This window comes from Xyrauchen texanus, chromosome 24 (genome assembly GCF_025860055.1).
Source record: "Xyrauchen texanus isolate HMW12.3.18 chromosome 24, RBS_HiC_50CHRs, whole genome shotgun sequence".
Lineage (NCBI taxonomy): Eukaryota > Metazoa > Chordata > Actinopteri > Cypriniformes > Catostomidae > Xyrauchen > Xyrauchen texanus.
This window is the reverse complement of record NC_068299.1, coordinates 28,775,872-28,796,346: the sequence shown is the minus strand read 5'-3', so window position 1 is coordinate 28,796,346 and position 20,475 is coordinate 28,775,872. Positions and strand designations below refer to the sequence as shown.

Below are 20,475 nucleotides of genomic sequence, written 5' to 3'. Positions count from 1 at the left end.
CTCTCTAAATGTAATTTTCAAGAGTCACGCAGAGTCTGCATTTCCTCTTTTCTCCCTCCCTCTTCCTCCATCCCTCTCTCCCTCCCTCCCTCTGTAACTGACTCACAGTCATGAAAAAACACAAGCCACAAACATCACATATACAGTGCTACACAGAAATTAATATGCATGATATTGATCACCCATAAGGTACAGTACTAAAAGCAAGACTTGAAGGTTTATTTGAACCCCTTCACAAGAAATTTGTCAAAATATTCTGGCCATAAATTAGGAATCAGTTTTTAAGAAGCCTTGCACATCAGATGTAGCAGCTATCATTTTCATGAGGGCTTTTATTTAGAGTAGGCAGCTGCTTGATACTTATTATTAGTTTGTGATGAAAAAGACTTCAAATTAAAATTGCATGAAATAGTACTGCAAATGTTTTTCTCTGCTAAATTAGCTTCTTCCCTCTAATAAATAAAATAAAAAATTATACCAAAACATTTAAAAAAATTAAATTCTGCCATCATTTATTCAACCTCAAGTTGTTCCAAACCTGTATGACTTTCGTTCTTCCATGGACCCTAAAGGAGATGTTAAGCATAAGTCACCATTCACTTTCAATGAAAGTGCATGGTGGGTGATGATATCATTCTGCCTATAATCTCTACTGAAGACAGAGTCATATTGGTTTTCTTTAGAACAGATTTTCCAGTCAAATAAGGCATGTTATTGAACAACAGTGTATTATAAACTCCAAAGGACATAAATGCAAATAAAATACTAGGTAGGAGGTATCATATGCATTTCTAGGCAAGAATGATGATGAGATGTTTGGGAAATCCTATGACAAATGGAGCGGAATCGACTATAAAATACCAATGGCCAAGGAATTTGTTTAACATTTAAATGTCTTTTATGGTCATGTAAACATACATACAATAAACAATCACCTGTACAAAACAGACATTCTTATTGTTCATTAGTTCAAAGCCTATCAACCATTTGAATCAGACAAAAAAATTGTGTATTCTTTATAACACATTGTCAGAACGCAAATAAATACTAGTGGAAATGCCTTTAAAAATTAAAGGTCGCAAAGCAGCAACATTAACTTTTTCTCAGTTCTCCAGAATCAGCAAAGAAAAACGACAAACAACATATTTTGTGCAAATTAACCTGAAATGTGATAAATCATGACTGTCAATACTCATTAACTTTAATGTTGTATTTTGTCAGTCAATTACAACTGCATTTAGTCACTTATAAAACAATATCCACCAATAACTGTTGACTGTACTCAAAAATAAACAAACTGAAGTGTTTACATAAATAAATGTTCCCTTTCATTCTTTGGAAACATATGCAGCATGTCCAACATGTCCATAAGTCCAATTTAAAAGTGTCCAGATTACTTTTTCATGGCAACACTGCCACCACAAGAACTAATAGATGAAAGATAATAGATAAATAGATAAACCATCTTTAAGTGAATTGCTGTGCACAATTATTCAAGGGAGTTCATTTCATTCCAGTCACAAATCAATGGATATTTAACATACTCAAACCGATATGCTCATCACTACACATTTAAACTTGTTTGTGATGTCAAAATGGAGATTGTGTATATCATGGATTATTCTGCACTGTAAGGCATTAATCAGACATTAATCCTGAGCCATAGTAACCTCGGCATGCAAATATTACTTAATACTGCATAGGCTTCATAAACACTCTTTCATTCATTATATTATTGAATTGAGCACGGTCAATTTAGTGCAATCAATAAATTAATTTCAGCCTGATTCTGATTTGATGAAATATATGCTATATATAATTCAAGATTAGCAAATAAATATTATATCCCATCTCTAAAAAATTACGTATTCATCAGTCATACTGTAGCTAACAGCATTCATATACATCTATTGAAACACCGCCAACTTGTAATCTATAGGGCATTATTTGTTTTGCTTACATCATGACTGATATACAGTAAGTTAGAGACAGGTGAATAAGTTAAGGCATATTGCTCAGTGTGGTTTTCCCTTCTAGCTAGATGGTTTGATTGATTGGGATTTACTTTCATTGGTTTTATTACCAGTGTCATAACCAGTGATGGTTGTTAGGGGGCTCATTGAAAATCAAGCTTTTGTCCTCTGTACCCATAGTGACCGTTGCTGGAGAGTGCAAAGCCACAGGTTTGCATCAATGTGTGGGTGTTTCCGAGACCCACGACTGGAATGGCAGCCACTGCTGCTGTGACATTGACAGGGGTCATATCAACTTGTTCCTTTAAGGCCCAGTTGCTATGTTTTAGTTTAGATGAAGAATTTGCTTCATGAATTCATATGTGGTAAAGGCAACTGCTTGTGAAGGTATACAGCAGATTTAGTTGAGGGACAGTCCACGATACAGTCCATTCTTAACGCCATACTGGGTGTATACATACTTGAGAGTTTTTGTGAGGCTCCTGATCAACAAAATAAAGCAAAGACATGTTAGTAATCACAGGAATAAGTTTGTGGGCATTACAAGGCATGGAGGATGTGAAGATGATGATCTGAAAGCTAGAAAGTGTGCAGTAAACAAGCTGGGATATTTAACACATCAACAATATCTCTGTTCTAAGTTACTAAACATTTTCTTTGTAGCTGTTATTTTTCTTTCACACCCGAGGACATATAATCATTTAAATTATACTCACAAGCATTTGTCAGAATCAGGAAGTGATGCACCTAACTGCATTCTCCTCCGGGCAATATCTAGTGGATATCTATGCAACATAAAATGACAAACATCACTCAAAGGCTAGAATGTCTGCAAATGTACAATAACTGAAATTTACAGTACATATATGGCACTAGAAAGTTGTATTTTTATATTTAAAAGATATCAAGATTAGTGATAGTCCGAAATATTGATCAGAGCACTTAGCCAGACGATAATTAGCCATTCTGAAATGATCTACGTCAGCCGATAACACTATCCGCTTGATGGATTAATAGATTTGGTTGTTCCAGATCTAATGACAGCCTTGCTAATAGAAAATATTTATATTATTTTGACATTATTTAGTGATTTTTTTAAAAAAGTGTCAAATGTAAAAAAAAAAATACAATTCTATGTCTGATTCCCCCCCATGGCTATATTCATGGTGGGAGCCAGGTATAGTTATTTAAAAATAAGAGTTAAATAAGGTGTTTATGATTACTTTTTCCTAAAAACCTTAAAACTAAATTTGGATTCACTTGATTAAAAATCTTTTCAAAAGTATCAATTGAATAATACAGGTTTCTCAGATGTGTAGAAGTATGTCAGTCCAGTAAAATATGTTTAATGTATAGTGGGTTCTGAGAAGATGAGCAATTTGATGAATTTTCTCCTGATAGTAAAAATTGGTGTGCGAGTGTTGTATGTCCTATCCGACATTGTGTATAAATGACTTGATGCCAGCGATTATTAAAAGGGAACACATATCTTGTTCCAACAACAAGAATTATTTCCTGTAATTTTTTGTTTAAACATTGATCCCACTCCAACTGCCATTTGTTTTGATATATACATTCAGGGCAGGTTTCAGATCTGAGGAAGTTATAGGGCATTTTTGCTGGTTCAGTAGAGAGTGCACTCTGGCAGCTCTGTCTGTTTGTTCATGACCAGAGATTTCTGAGTGTCCAGGTACCCAGCAGAAAATATTAAAACTCTATACTTCAAGAGATGACAGTTTGATTACAATCTTCACGATTGTTGGGTGATCAGTTTTAGTCGCTTCCAGTGCTTCAAGACATGATTTTGAATCAGTTATTATTAAAATAGGTTTTTGTGGAGCAGTCTCAATAAATTCACTGCCAGTAGTAGAGCGTTTGCATCTGTAGTGAAAACTGATTTTTGGTTCCTTGCTAAATCCAGATGGATTTTAGGCTTTTTGAGATACCATGGAGGATCCCATGTGTCTTTTCCAAACTGTTTAGATCCACTTTCAGATTCTACAGATGGGTTTTTATACATAGGCCAAATTAATGAAAGAAACTTTTTTATTTTTTTCTTATATTGTTGAATGCTGAAGTGGGAAAACTGCTGAATAGGCTGGGTTTTCTTTATTTGTTTTAAGTTTGGTTGCAAATTGTTAGGCCAACTTTAGGTGTCTGATTCCACAGAGAGACTTTGGATTGGTGATGTTCTGTATAGGCTCCCAAAGCTAGTCGTATACCTTGGTGGTGTACAGTGTCCAAAAGTCATATGTATGACTTCCTAGCTGATCCATAAATTATAAATGCATAGTCTAGCTTTGAGCGTACAATGGTTCCGTACAAGTTCATGAGAGTTGAGCTGTCTGCTCCCCATTCGGTTTTGGATAAAACCTTTAAAACATTCATAGCTTTAAAACATTTCTTTTTTAGTGATTTAATGTGAGGAATAAAAGACAAACGTGTTACCAAGAAACATGTTCTCTTTAACAACTTTAATGGGGACTCCATCCATAAACAGCTCTGGTTCATTGTGTAGTTAACAAAGCCGACAGAAATGCATAAAGACGGTTTTTGTTTGTGAGAACTTGAAACTGTTCTGTGTTGACCAGAAGTGCATTTTGCTTATCTTCAATTGGATTTTTCACTTGACAGTATTCATGTACTTGCTCTTGTAGCAAATGCAGATATCATCTACATATAAACTACAGAGGACATCAGAACCAATTACTTTTGCAATGCTATTTATTTTAACACTGAAGAGGGTTACTGATAGGATACTCCCTTGAGGTACTCCAAGTCCTTGTTTATGTAGGTTAGAAAAGGTGTTTGCTATTTTAACTCTAAAAAGTCTGTTTGTTAAAACCTCTAAAATTCATTTGGTACAGATCGTTTAAAATACCATGTTTCCACGTCGTGTCATAGGCTTTCTCCAAATTAAAGAAGACAGCTACAACTTGTTCTTTTCTGGTAAAGGCATTTTCAAGACAAATAAGGTTATCTGTAGTGCTTTGACCTTTCCTGAAACCATATTGGGCATTACTTATGTGGTGTTTAGAGTCCAGTATCCAGATTAGGCGATCATTGACCATCCTCTCCATTGTTTTGCATAGACAACTGGTTAAAGCTTTAGGACGGTAGTTTATGGGGTCGCTATGGTCTTTTCCTGGCTTTGGAATAAGTATTATTTCTTCTTCATGACAGGCGGGTGGGAGTTTTCCCGATTTCAAGATGGAGTTAAAAATTCTAAGGAGCATTTTCAGGGAAAATGGGGTAGATTCTTTAAATATTGATAGTGGAATTTATCCAGTCCAACAGCTGTGTTGTGGGATTTTTAAATGGCTCGCTGTAGTTCTTCCATAGAAAAGGTTGGTTGTATGGTTCTGTGTTACAGCAGTCAAAGTTAATCTTTTCTTTTTCTTGTTGAGCAAGAGAAGTTCTAAAAGCAGGAAGGCAGTTCTGAATAGATGAATTGTTTTTGAAAGTTTTTGCTAGAGTGCTTGCAATTTCTTGTTTTGAAGTCAAGAGCTTGCCTTGCTGTTTGATGTGTTGTATTTGAGGACCATTGTTTTTTCCCTTCATTTTCAGTATCAGGTTCCATATTTTGTATGATGGAGTACTTGTTTTCATGCTGGAAACGAAACTTCTCCAGTTTTCCTTCTATACTTCATTTATAAATCTTCTTGCTCGTGCTCTACTCTTATTTTCAGTTGATGGATGTCTGAAGAACAGTCTTTCAGTTTTTTTCCTCACTTTAATAGCTTTCTTACATATATCATCAAACCACGGAAGTCGTCTGTGTTTTATATTTAAAGATGTTCTTGGGACTGTCTCGTTAGCTATAGATATGAGCGTTTCAGTGAAATTAGGAATAGCATCTGGGCTGTCTTCTGGAAACCGTGTCAGTTTCTCATGACAGAGGGTTTGAAATTGATACCATTTTGCTTTTATAATTTGCCATCTTTGTACATTTGTTTCTTCCTCTCTGCCTGTGATGATTACAATGATTGGGAAATGGTCACTTCCACAGAGGTCATGCCAAATTTTCCACGTTACAGGTAGGTCTAAAAATAATTCAGGATGACAAATTGTTAGGTCGATTGCAGGGCTGGATGTAAATAGGTAATACAATCCATTATTTAAAAGACATAAGGTGTGGCTATTAATAAAATCTTCAATCTTTTTCTTTTGTGTTAGTAATTACTGCCCCACAAAGTGTAATGACTATTAAAATCTCCCATGAGAATAAAAGGAGATGGGCGCTGAGCGATAAGGTGATCTAGGTCCATGTGTGTCAATTTTAAATTTGGAGGAATGTAGATAGAGACGACTGTAATGGTTTTCTGCAAAGTCAGGCATACTGCTGTTGCCTGTAGGTTGCTATTAATATTTATATGACTATGGATCACATCTTTTCTTATTAAAGTGGTTGTACCACCGGAGTTGGCATTAGGACAAGGCTTTGTACTGTAAGCTTCAATGCAGGGAAAGCTACTTTCAAACTGTAGTACGCCAAGCTACAAGCCATTCTAAATGTTAAAGTAACTGAACTAATGTCAAGCATCTAACAAAAGTAAATGAATACATTTCAGCTATTTAAGGGGTCGGTATTTAAATAGATCAATTGTCACACATTATACATACATTTCTGCATTTACATGGTGAAATTATTTATTTTTCACATATCCCAGCTAAGCAGGGGTCAGAGTGCAGGGTCAGCCATGATACGGCGGCCCTGGAGCAGATAGGTTCAAGCAGGGCCGGACTGGGACACAATTTCAGGCCGGGAAATCCTACACCCATCCAGGCCATCCTATGCACCCAAATAAAATGTAGAAACATGGACAACCTTGTTTCCCCCCCCCCAATTACATTTATTTCACAGTATGACCATAACATAAAAACATAAACAACCAACCTAGAAGTAAAGCAGTCCTAATATCAAATGGGTCTGCACATAATGTCCTGTGCACTGCAATTACAACTGCAATAAAAATGTTATGAGATTGATGTTTTAAATAAATGTTTGAATATTTAAAAAAATGCAATACTTAAACATTAAACTAAACCGCCAATAGGTGGCGGCAAGTGACCGTCTTAATTAGTGAGTCATTCATACAAAAGATTCGTTCAAAACGCTGAATCATTCAGTAACAAATCACCGCGCTGCTGTAGCTTTCCTTTGGAACGTATTTTAGCCGGTGAAACAGAACAAAGACAGTTAATATGGTTTGTGTCTAAAATGTAAGTAACTTAATAATAAATATTAACTACGCTACTTGTTTATTGAACAATAAATTCAATGTAACATTTTCAATCGTGATAATATTCAGCAAAACAGCTCCCTTAGTTGTGTTATGTTAAATTAAATCATATGTTATAAATAAAAAAAAAACAACAATTAGAATGTTTACCTCAGTACATTGCTTTGTGAGTTTTCTGTGTGCACTCATTTGTTTTTATTTCTCCACGAATGTAACGTTAGACGGGTGCAGCTCGCATTTTCTATTTAACCGTTTGTCTGAGGCGTAAAGTCGAATCGTAGCCTTGCCAGTCAAGACTAACAGATTCATGATTTTTTTTTTATTGTTATTAATAATAATTTTATTGAATGATGAATTCAAAAATGATCACTGGTAAAGGTAGTAATATAAAATAATAATAATTAAAAAACATTTTTTTTTTAAAAACCACTGGCTGGCAGCAGGCCAACTTAGTCGCCAGGCCAGCGGGAATTGTCGCGGTGCTCCCGATGGCCAGTCCGGGCCTGGGTTTAAGGGCCTTGAACAAGGGCCCAACAGTGTCCTTGATGGTGTTGGGGCTTGAACCCAGAGCCTTAACCGCTGAACCACTGCCCTATTATTTTACATACTGTATATTATTATTGAAATCAGAGCAGTATTTATCAGGCATAACACTTATCAAAAATGGTACTACATTTCCACTAAATATAACTAATAAAACATCCTCCTTTATGTAACTTAGAAAAACAACAGTGAGTTTGATTAAAATGTTGCACAGGGACTTCTGCACATAGACTAGTTGAAATGACCCATCTGAGCAAACCAATTCACTAAAATTATTCAGACATCCCAATATTTCACCTGGTAGAGTGACAGAAGAAACACATCTAATAACTGCCTAAGCATGCTCAGCTGTAAAGCTACACAAGCAAGACAAAAAAGATACACTTGCTCATTACCTATCTGTAGAAATGTATTTTGAATATAGCTGAACTTTTGTCATGACACTGAAAATGTAAAGAAAGTAGCGTTACTACTTTTAATTAAACACTTCCAACACAGGTTGGCATTAGTAGATGATGTTGACTAAAAGAAAAGAAAAACTTTTTGTAGTTATCAAAAGCCATAAACTGAATGGATCCATATGGGAAAATTCTGATCATCATAGCCCCATTTCCTTTGTATAGTCCAAGGAAGCCCTCCTTTTTTGGCACAGCCTTAGGTATGGCCAACACTAGAAATAACAGAGGAGAGGAGATAACATCCCATATTCAGGTGTTTATTGAAAAAAGTTTAAATTAACAAAACTGTTTTCTAATGCATAGTTACATACAAACTAAAACATAAAAAATAAACTTGACATTTCTTCTAATACCCAATGCATTCTACACAACATGTAAGATTGGCTGGCTGAATGTCTGTACTTAAATACTCATTTTCAAAAATCATCAACAACATTTTGAGGTAATTGAAACTTCATCTCCTGCTGCGAAAGAGCGTAAAAAGTAGTACTGGTCCTTCTGCACAGGAGCTGGGATCTGAGCCCGACCTCCTGAGGACATGGCCCTGTTGTCATGATGTGTTATATCACTCCAATGTATTCATGTCTTTAGCATACTCTGGAAAATGGTAAACAAACATGTGTTAAAATTTCTGTGCCACAGGCTGTACTATGCACTCAGGAACCCATATCAGTCAGAAACTGTTGGACCGGGTTGTAGATGTATTATTACTTTATGGATAACACTGTACAATAAGTTTCTATTTGATAACATTAGTTAACAACATTACATCAGCATTAACTAAGATTAGTATTGATCATTGTTAGTTCATGTTCATTTCAACATACACTTAATACATTTTTAAATCGAAAGTTGTATTTGTTAACATAAGTAAATGCACTATGAACAAACTAATAATGAACAATTGTATTTTTATTAACTAACATTAACAAAGATTAATAGAAGCTGTAAAAAAATATATAGTTTATTGTTTGTTCATGATATCTATTGCATTAACTAATGTTAATGAATGGAACCTTATTATAAATGTCACTGGATTGAGGAACTGCTAAAAGAAAGACGCATTCTTCTAAACCAGGGAGACAAACCACCATATCACTAGCACACTAGCAGTTCTAACTTTTCAATATTTGTAAATGTAATAGCTACTGTATTAATACTTCTATAAAGACAACACACATTTATAAATAAATACATAATTTATGCCAGGTTCTAAATGCTTTTACAATTAAGTACTGTGGCAGAACTAGAAGTCGACCAATAGTGTATTTTACCGATATCGATAACCAAGGTGGTGGGAAAGGCCAATAACCTATTAATCAGCCGATAGTTTTTTTTTTTTTTTCGATTTATAGAATGATGAAACATTTCTTTGTCTTTCCTTACTATGACAGGCACAGACACTGAGAATATAAAAGTCCAAAATGAATAAAGATGTTAGTGTGCAACCAAAGTCCCAATAACAACCAGAAAAATTAAGATTTGGTGCATTACGCTGGACTTTTAACTATAACTTAAAGCCCGAAATACACCGGGGACTTGCTTTTTAAGTTAGTAATTACCAAAGTAAGCTTTTTATAGCCTATAGATTCACCAGATGAATAGTTTTGAATATACAGTATATATATATATATATATATATATATATATATATATATATCACACAAGATGAGGTTTGTTGACGAGGAATAATAATAATAATAATAATAAAATATCTGCAACTATTGGTAGAGATTTTTGCAGATAACAGATAGCTCCAAAAAACAACTATCGGCGCTAATTAATCAGCAAAACCAATATATCGGCCAACCTCTAGGCAGAACCACACTGTGATAGGATCAGATGGTAATACTGTGATTCTTTGATAATTATGTTCATGCACCATGGTATTTATTTACGCGTTATACCAAACAACATCATGGTACTTATCCAACGAAACATGTTATTACCGTGTAGTACCATGTTCATAAAGCAATGGTAGTCGTATGTAAAAAAAAATTTCCTGTGTTGGTTTACTGAATTTCGCATATTGAGGTAAATGCGCTACCGCGACGTTCACTAGCACCGCATTACAGTGTCCAAACACAACAAAACAATCTCAACGATTGGTTACCTAGGTAACCGTCACTATCTTGTGAATTTGCCAGTTATATATCACAGTTCACGCAATTTGCACTTTTCTCCTCTCACTGTACACAAAGACCAAATTTAGCAGTAGTACTGATCTGAATGCTTCAATACAGATACAAATAAATATGACAGAAGGTCAGCTAGCTGCACAGCTGTCAATCGACCGCTGAAGCTGTCAGCTTTTCCTGTTATAAACACTACGTGAAAATATTTACGATAAAACCCATTCGTTCAGCATTAGAGCAACACTTCTTTACCACTTAAACAATGTACTTGCATAAAAAATACTTACGTCAAATCAAGTCATAGTAACATTACACTAATTTTTCACATGTTTATCAGCAGTTTCGCCCATTATGGGGTGCCCTTCACCGATTAATTTCCTGTCGCAGAATTCATACGTAATACGCACAGTACCGCATCATTTTATGTAGCAGTGGTAATAATAATAAAAATAACAATAAATATTATTGTTATATTATATTTCGGTTGTACATTCATCTGTCAGATTTTATTGTAATTAAATGTTGTCTTTACATGCAACATTTGCAATATTATGCATTGTGAGTTTAATATTGTTATGAGTATAAATAAAACATGCACTGGACAATGGCAATAATAACAACAATAATAATAAATATTATATTATATTTCGGTTGTACATTACATTGTATATGCAACACTTGCAATATTATGCATTGTTAGATTAATAATGTTGTGTGTTATTTTATCAATAAAACATGCACTGGACAATGTTAATAATAATTATTATTATGTAATAAAAATTATTATTATTATTATTATTACTATTCTTCTACTTATTATTATTATTATTAGTCGACTGTCTATCATTATATATACACGTTAATCTATCAGATTTTATTATGATGAAATATTGTCTGCATATAAAACCGTTATATTGTGTATTGTGAGTTTTACATTAGATGCATAGGACATTTAAGTACAACAACAACAACAACGAATAATAATAATAATAAAAACAATAATATATATTTTAAGCTTGCTGTTTGAAAAGCACGGATACAGCAAAAGGTAGCAGAAGTGCTTGCTAAACCTCCGGAGTGGAGTCATAGTGAAACTGACGTCATCTCAAATCGTGGTACACACGTTTAGAGATCAGCCATATAGAGCATGTTAGATCAAAGCATGGTGAATTATTTGCCTCATAAGTATTGATATGACAGACTTGCTGCTGGCTGGACAAATTGTGTTGAGAACAGAATCCAGTCCGGGTTTTCCCGCCACCTCACGGACGTCCATTAAATAGCCTGAAGTCGACTGGAGAGCGTTGGTCGTGTCTGGCAGAGGACTGTGGTGAATGGATTGACATATGTAGGATTTGACTTTTTTTCGATGCTTTACGCTCTGTGGCAGCATGTCAGTGTTACAGTTGAAATTTACATCGTGAAATCTGCAGACCGAGCTGCTTTTCACGCGTGCCAAGATAGGCTCGATCGAAGAGAAAATGCTGAACGATCAGTCATGTCTTACAGGCGGGGAATAGTCCTTCTCCGGTATGTAAAGTATTTCAACTCCCTTCAGTGTTCGCTATAATACAGCAAACCACAGATTATACCCCTCCTTTTTGGTTATTTGGTTCATATCTCATTTCATAGCTTGTACAGGGGTTTATAGAACAGTCGTAAGAGATAAGCATGTGTGAAAACGTCAAGCGATTAGTGGGCTACCGTGGCTGTATTTGAAATTCTACTGAGTTCCCTTACTAGACAGCATTTTGGCTATTATGGGCGCGTGACTCGGAACGCGCCTGAGATGCTCAGAAACTCTGTACGCACCCATGATGACGCACACAAATGCTGCACGGACATACAGTATGAAGCCTAAAATGCTGTCTACGTAGGGGACTCACTAAGTTTTGAAAACAGACCATGTGGAAACTTGTGTGAGGGGTTCTAGATCCATTTGTCAGCGCAAACTCACTTGACACTTGCCTAACTTCGACAAATTGTTTCCCTTTAATGCGAGACTCCTTAATTAAGCTAGATAAAAACACAATTGAAACAAACTGTATAAACAGTATAAATATAACAGGTGTTACAACAGGTTATACTATTCCTAGGGTTGGGAGGGTTACTTAAATATATTCCACTACAGATTACAGCACATATGCTGTAAAATGTAATTTGTAACGTATTCCATTAGATTACTCAAGGTCAGTAACATATTCTAAATACTTTAGATTACTTCTACAGCACTGGTAGATTTTTTTAACTCGTTTTGACTATAAAAATTCTGCCAGTACAGTAAGACAAAATACACTCTCTGAAAAACCTAAATATCTTATGCAGTGTTGTTTCTAAAACAAAATTGATATTGTTTTAAGGATTTTTTAAATATATTTTTACAGGAAAAAAATACAAAAATTATTATCAAGAATAAGATTTTTGCCTTAATATCAAAGGTCTTACTAGAAAAAAAAATTTTGTTCCAACGTAAATTTTCTTGAAAGAAAAAATATGATTGTGTCTGGTAACATGTGCATGAATAATGGCTAGAAATAGAATTTTAGCTTAGCGTAAAGCTGCCAATTTACACAAGGTATATTTCTATCTCTTCTGCTCCAAAATTATTTCAAACTTACTTCTCTGTCTGCTCGTTTGAATGTAACATCATAAGAAAGTGTTTCACCGCTGTTCAAATGCACTTTGGATCGCATCATTAAATGAACAAATGACAATAAAATGTAATCTCTTCAGTAATCAAAATACTTTTTGAAATGTACCTGTATTCTAATTACAAATGATTTAAATTGTAACTGTAATGGAATACATTTACTTATATTTTGTATTTTAAATACAAAATCCTGTTACATGTATTTCGTTCAACACTGATTATTCCTTAGAAAATGTATCATGCTTGGTCTCAAAAGCTCTTCATAAAAAGTCTATGGTACCATCTATGATATGTTCAAACAAAACTTTGTTTTGCCATGTTAAATTACGAAAAACAGGGTAATACTATGAGACTTATTTTGTAGGTGATGATGAATCAGGATTTGTTGTACAGTTTTGTCAACGTAAAGGAATAGTCAATCTCGTATGACATTCTTTCCTCTGCAGAACACAATCTCAGAAGAATATCTCAGCTCTGTTGGTCCATGAAGTGAATTGTGACAAACATTTTGTAGCTTCAAAAAGCACATAAAGGCAGCATAAAAGTAATGCCATATAGATTACTTTTATGCTGCCTTTGTGCCTTCAAAGTTTTGGCCAGCGTTCAATTGCATTGAATGATTAAGACATCTTATATCCACTGATAAATCTTTGTTTGTGTTCCACAGAGGAAAGACAGACATATGAGTTTAAGATGACATAAGGGTGAGTAAATGATGAGAGAATTCTAATTTTTGGGTAAACTATTCCTTAAATAGCAATGCAATTACATTGTAGCTAATACACTGCCTGGCCAAAAACAAAGTTGCCATTTGATTCAAATAAACAGATACTTAAGAGCCTATGAGTGGATCATTATTGCAGTGATTAATATGTTTCAGCTGGCAACAATTCTTTTAACTCTAATTGATGCAGTGTGTAGCATCTCATTTCTTAAACAACCATGTTGGAAGACGTGTCCCGGGGTCGTGGAAAAGATGTTTCTGTTTCAGAAGGGGCAAATTATTGGCCTGCAGCCATCAAGCAAAGAAAACAACTAAGGTGATTGTTGAAATCACTGGAATTTGATTAAAAACTGGATAGTGACGGATAAGGATTGTAGTGAATCGTCAGCTTCGCAGAAGAAATGTGGTCGGAAAAAAGAATGATCATGATCAGAGATCACTAAAACACTTGAAGTCAAATCTTTAAAAAAATCGACGGTCGAATTCATGGCTATGTGTAATTGTGAAAGTAAGAGCATTTCCACATACACAATGCGATGAGAACTTGCAGGATTGGGCTAAACAGCTGTGTGGCCAATAGAAAGTCACTTGTTAGTGAGGCTCAACAACATTATGTGGCAGTAAAATTAATTCAGCTGACTACCTGAACATATTGAATGACCAGGTTATCCATCAATGGATTTGTTTCTTCTCTGACGGCACAGGCATATTCCAGGACGACAATGCCAAGATTCGTCAGGCTCAAATTGTGAAAGAGTGGTTCAGGGAGCATGAGGAATCATTTTCACACATGTATTGAAAGTCTTTGGGAAGTATTGGAGAAGACTATACGGAGTGTTTCGACACTCCAGTCATCAATACAAGATCTCGGCCAAACATTAATGCAACTCTGGATGGAAATAATGTTGTGCCTTTGCATAAGGTTGTCAAAACACTGCCACGACAAATGCACACCATAATCGAAGCTAAAAACAGTCCAACTAAATATTAGAGTATGCAACTTTTTTTTTTGTCCAGGCAGTGTATGTTTTTGAGCAAAATGTATTGTAAATTATGGTTACAGTATACACTCACCTAAAGTATTATTAGGAACACCATACTAATACTGTGTTTGACCCCCTTTTGCCTTCAGAACTGCCTTAATTCTACATGGCATTGATTCAACAAGGTGCTGAAAGCATTCTTTAGAAATGTTGGCCCATATTGATAGGATAGCATCTTGCAGTTGATGGAGATTTGTGGGATGCACATCCAGGGCACGATGCTCCCGTTCCACCACATCCCAAAGATGCTCTATTGGGTTGAGATCTGGTGACTGTGGGGGCCATTTTAGTACAGTGAACTCATTGTCATGTTCAAGAAACCAATTTGAAATGATTCGAGCTTTGTGACATGGTGCATTATCCTGCTGGAAGTAGCCATCAGAGGATGGGTACATGGTGGCCATAAAGGGATGGACATGGTCAGAAACAATGCTCAGGTAGGCCGTGGCATTTAAACGATGCCCAATTGGCACTAAGGGGCCTAAAGTGTGCCAAGAAAACATCCCCCACACCATTACACCACCACCACCAGCCTGCACAGTGGTAACAAGGCATGATGGATCCATGTTCTCATTCTGTTTATGCCAAAATTCTGACTCTACCATCTGAATGTCTCAACAGAAATCGAGACTCATCAGACCAGGCAGCATTTTTCCAGTCTTCAACTGTCCAATTTTGGTGAGCTCTTGCAAGTTGTAGCCTCTTTTTCCTATTTGTAGTGGAGATGAGTGGTACCCGGTGGGGTCTTCTGCTGTTGTAGCCCATCCGCCTCAAGGTTGTGCGTGTTGTGGCTTCACAAATGCTTTGCTGCATACCTTGGTTGTAACGAGTGGTTATTTCAGGCAAAGTTGCTCTTCTATCAGCTTGAATCAGTCGGCCCATTCTCCTCTGACCTCTAGCATCAACAAGGCATTTTCAGCCCACAGGACTGCCGCGATACTGGCTGTTTTTCCCTTTTCACACCATTCTTTGTAAACCCTAGAAATGGTTGTGTGTGAAAATCCCAGTAACTGAGCAGATTGTGAAATACTCAGACCGGCCCGTCTGGCACCAACAACCATGCCACGCTCAAAATTGCTTAAATCACTTTTCTTTCCCATTCTGACATTCAGTTTGGAGTTCAGGAGATTGTCTTGACCAGGACCACACCCCTAAATGCATTGAAGCAACTGCCATGTGATTGGTTGATTAGATAATTGCATTAATGTGAAATTGAACGGGTGTTCCTAATAATCCTTTAGGTGAGTGTATTTCTTGGAGAAGCAACATTTTCACGGTATCCTCTTTATTTTTATACAGAGTTTATGACTGCACTAAGAAAGTTTTACTGAGTTTTTACTCTTGTGAAGGCAAAACTTTGCACCTGCACACACGGCCATGAAAGTAGATGACACTTAAGAGACATTTTAATTATCTATTTCATGGCCTGTTTACTGTATGGTTCATGTGAATCTCTTACTAGATTCAATTAGAATTTAATGAATGCAATCATATGCTACATAATTCAAAGAATTTGGGAATGAATAATATAATAATAAATTGTCTTTTCCACAGGTAACCAATTATCCATATGTGATATTGAAACAGTAACAGTACATGAAAGATTTGACAAGTACTATTGTCCAGAGTCATCAGTATACTGTTTCCCATGCCGGCTGTCCTGTACCTTGCTTCCCATCTCCTTCGCACTCAGCCCAGCTATGCCTCGCACTTCCAAATCGGCCAAAAAAGCTTCACGTACATCCAGAAAGCAAAATGTCAGGAGTGTGAAAACTTACATGACTACAAGACAAACGGCAAACTCACTCAAAGCTAACGGCTCTGCCACACTCAGTAGGCAAGGCCAGATCAGGAAGTCCACAGACAAGAGACGGGCAGCCAAGGATGCCCAGAAGAGTCCTGCCAAGAAGCCTGGCACGAGGAGTGTCAAGACTGCCCCTGTTGTTAAAGTATCCAGACATACGCGTGCATCTTTGAAGCAAAATGGCTTGTTGTCAAAACGTAATGGCCAACGGAGGTCACCTCGAAATAGTCGCTTGTTTCAGAGCGTCCTACGGGAAGTTGAGTCTCGCAGAAGGGCAGTTATTGGGAGAAAGGGAGGTCAGCAGATCAGGGAACAGGATACTGATACAAAAAGGCCCGAACTTCATGATCTTAATAGTGATGGGCAACAAAAGAGTGCTGTTATTCCTACTGGAGAGGGACTGACCATTAACATAAGCTCGGAGGAAACTGCGGAGGAGCACAGAGAGACTGTTGTTATCAACACTGACAAGGCAGAGGAGAAGGTAAAGGCAAACACAGAAACTGTACAAAAATGTACTGATACAGAGGTTGCCTTTGTTGAGCAGTGTGACACTTCGGAGCACACGCCCATCAATAACGTGAACTTTGCCTACAACACTGATACCTCAGGCCCAAAAGTTCCCTCCCCTACACAGTCAGATAAGAATGTTTCTGGTCAGACTGAGCAGATCAACGAAATTGACTTTTCTGAAAGTTCTTGTGAAACCACTCCAGAACCCTCTGCAGAATCAGATGAGACTGTGACGTCCCCAATTTGTCAATCCCTTGAAGAATCGCCAGCACTTGAAAACATCACTAATTCTCCCCAGGTAGATGCCGATACCAAAGATGAAATTGACGATGCTGAAATGTTAATAAAGAAAGAGGGAGCGCTTTCTCTCCTTTCTCTGAGTGCAACCATTTACAACAGCACTGTTTATGATCCAGACCATGAGCCTCAGGCAACAACATCTTTTAACGGCACGCTTTCCAATAGCACAGAGAGCACCCAGTCCTCTTTTGACTGCGAGTCAGAGTTGGTTCTAGTGCACAGATCATCAGGAAACCCTTCTCTCGAGGATGAGGATATTCAGCTGAGTTTACTAGGAGATCAAGAGAGGAGAGAGAGAAAGAAGAGAAGTCATTGCGGCTGTTGTGTGCCCTGTCTGCGCAAGATCAACTGTGGGGAATGCAGAAGTTGCCTGAACCGAAAAACGGGCCATCAGATCTGTAAGCTCAGGAAATGTGTCGAGCTGAGGAAAAAGCCTCTAATGATCTTTACGGGAGAGGTAAGGCACCTGACGCTTCCTCTACTATTCCTTCAGTCACTATTTACTCAGCCTCATGTCATTCCAAACCCTTATGCTTTTGTTTTTTCAGTGTAACACAAAATACATTTTTGAAGAATCATTATACAGTTCTCAGTGTCAACATCTCCTTTTCTGAAGCCATACTATAGCTTAATTTGAAGAACATACTGAAATGGATTCACTAAAAAGTTCACCTCTGCCAAAATGGCATTGATTTTGCCGTTTTTAGTAATCAAAAGTGACATGCCATTTTTTAATTCTGGATGCGAACACAGGCTAGACTTGAGTTTTAGGTAAAGTTGGGAACCAAGAACCAGTTCTTATTCAGAAAAAATATAAATATAAAAAAACACCGGACTATACTATTTGTATGACTTTTGGTTTCGTTTTAGTTTGTTGAATTTGCATTTTTCTGCCAATGCGAATGGGACATCATTAGTGTCGTCCAACGTGGGTTTTTTCTCTCCCCTTTTTCTCCCCAATTTGGAATGCCCATGGTGGCGTAGCGACTCGCCTCATTCCGGGTGGTGGAGGACAAATCTCAGTTGCCTCCGTGTCTGAGAACGTAAACCAGTGCATCTTATCACGTGGCTTGTTGAGCGCGTTACTTTAGAGCCATAGTGCGTGAGGAGACTTCACGCTATCCACCGAGGCAACCATGCACAACTCACCATGCACCCCACCGAGAGCAAACCACATTATAGCGACCACGAGGAGGTTACCCCATGTGACTCTACCCTCCCTTGCAACCAGACCAATTTGGTTGCTTAGAAGACCTGGCTGGAGTCACGTCATGAATTCAACTTTAGGGGGGTAGTCTGTGTCAATACTCTGAGCTACCCAGGTCCCCCAATATGGGTTTTTAAAGGCCGAGAGCAGGGGCCGATTGAATGTCGACATATCACACAATTTAATATAGTAACTCCTCAAAATTACAAAAATAACTTTTCAGCACTATATATATTCACACAATTTCACATAAAACTTTAACATTTGTAAAAATAAAATAATACAAAATAAATAAATCTTTAAAGAACACCTATTATGGTTTTTCAAATATTACCTTTCATGTATTGTTATATAGCTGTTTGTGAATGTAAAAAGTCTGTTTCCAAAATTGAAGTGCACTTCTGAACACCTGAAATGAGTCATTGGTAATTCCAGACTTAAGCAATTTGGTAACAAAAAACCTGCCTCTGTTCTGTATACGTGTACAGCTAGTACACGCTGTTAGCCTCTGCTAACTGGCAAACTCGCATTATTGTCAAACTACATATAAACTTACCACTGAGAAACGTTCTGTTCTCATCGTGCTTGCGATGGCGGTTCGGGTTGATCTTCTGATGTATCACTATTAGACTCATACTCAAATTGGTAAGGTAAAACAGACATTTTTTCAGACAGAGCTGAAACTCAAATATGGTAATGGGCTCTCTGAAAGTTGTTGTTTAGAATGAATGCTTTTGAATGGATCATTGAACGAGTCGTTTTTGACACTGGGGGAAACAAAAAGTAATGCTGCAATTTAAATTATGAGCAAATGAAAGTGTTTTTTGACCTTGGATGCATGTAAATCTATTGTATGAGACCTTTAAAACAAAATTAGGCATGTTTAAAAACCATAATTGGTGCTCTTTAAAAAAAAATTATTCTCCTGGTTTTTGTTTAGTCATCCCATTTTAGTAATTTGTTTGCACTTGAGGAAATGAATGTGTCAGGAAGAAGGAAATAACAATGCACACAGTAGTCCAGCAACCATGGATGGCATAACTATTTGTACATACTGTACAGTGCACAGTGAACATGCCTCCTAATTCACCTACTTGTACTCAGCCCTTAAAATTTGCACTCTTTTTGTGATGTAAATATGTCTACTCTTTAATGTGTAGATAAAAAGTCGTGCAAGTATTTGGACTTACTTTCACGTCATAAAATCACGTCTTAAAATTAAAGATCCCCTTAGTCGTGTTGTGGCGTTTATCCTGTCACCGTACTTCGACCTGTCAATCATCCTTATTATGACAAACATGTTTCTCATTTCATTTTTACTATCATTCATTCATTATTTTTCATTGTATTTCACTTACGACAAGGTACAATGCTTAGTACCTTACTGGAGAAGAAACGGCACATTGTTGAAGATCTGTCGCATGGTGTTTGGTGTGGAGAGCTCCTGCGGTTTTGATATAATGATGCATGCAGTAAAGTGTAGTTAATGCAAACCAAACGTATCTCTTTTCCTATCATTAGCTCTATTCAATGAGAACGTGTTGCGGATTAAATATAGCACAGATAACAGTTATATTTAAACTTAAAGATGTGATCATATGATTCAGTATCATCTAAAGTAAAAATCTAGGATTTTCTACTTTGATATTATACCAAGTTGGGAAGACAGAAAACTTGAATCATATTGTGCTGGATCACTTGTATTTTTTCTTTGGCAGCGTTGCATACGGTTTACATCATTATAACAGTATCCTGAAAGAGAATCTGATCTCTGCTATATTTTAGTGAAACAATAAAAGACAAAAATAAAAAGAGAACAGACAATTGTGTACATTTAGTTCATTTTCTGTTTGTGATATTCCTGTTTTTAATTGATATGGTG

The 20,475-nt window shown here is 36.6% G+C and overlaps 1 protein-coding gene across 2 annotated transcripts in view; it reads left to right on the top strand.

Annotated features, from left to right (window-relative positions):
• Nucleotides 1-11,681: 11,681 nt before the first annotated feature.
• The window catches only part of tet1 (tet methylcytosine dioxygenase 1), a 67,882-nt gene continuing 59,088 nt past the window's right edge, over nucleotides 11,682-20,475 (top strand). For both annotated transcript variants that reach the window (XM_052090193.1, XM_052090192.1), the window contains exons 1-2: nucleotides 11,682-11,882; nucleotides 16,324-17,843. In XM_052090193.1, coding sequence (XP_051946153.1) covers nucleotides 16,470-17,843 — 1,374 coding nt within the window. In that variant the 5' untranslated portion in view covers nucleotides 11,682-11,882; nucleotides 16,324-16,469. The remainder of the gene's footprint in view (nucleotides 11,883-16,323; nucleotides 17,844-20,475) is intronic.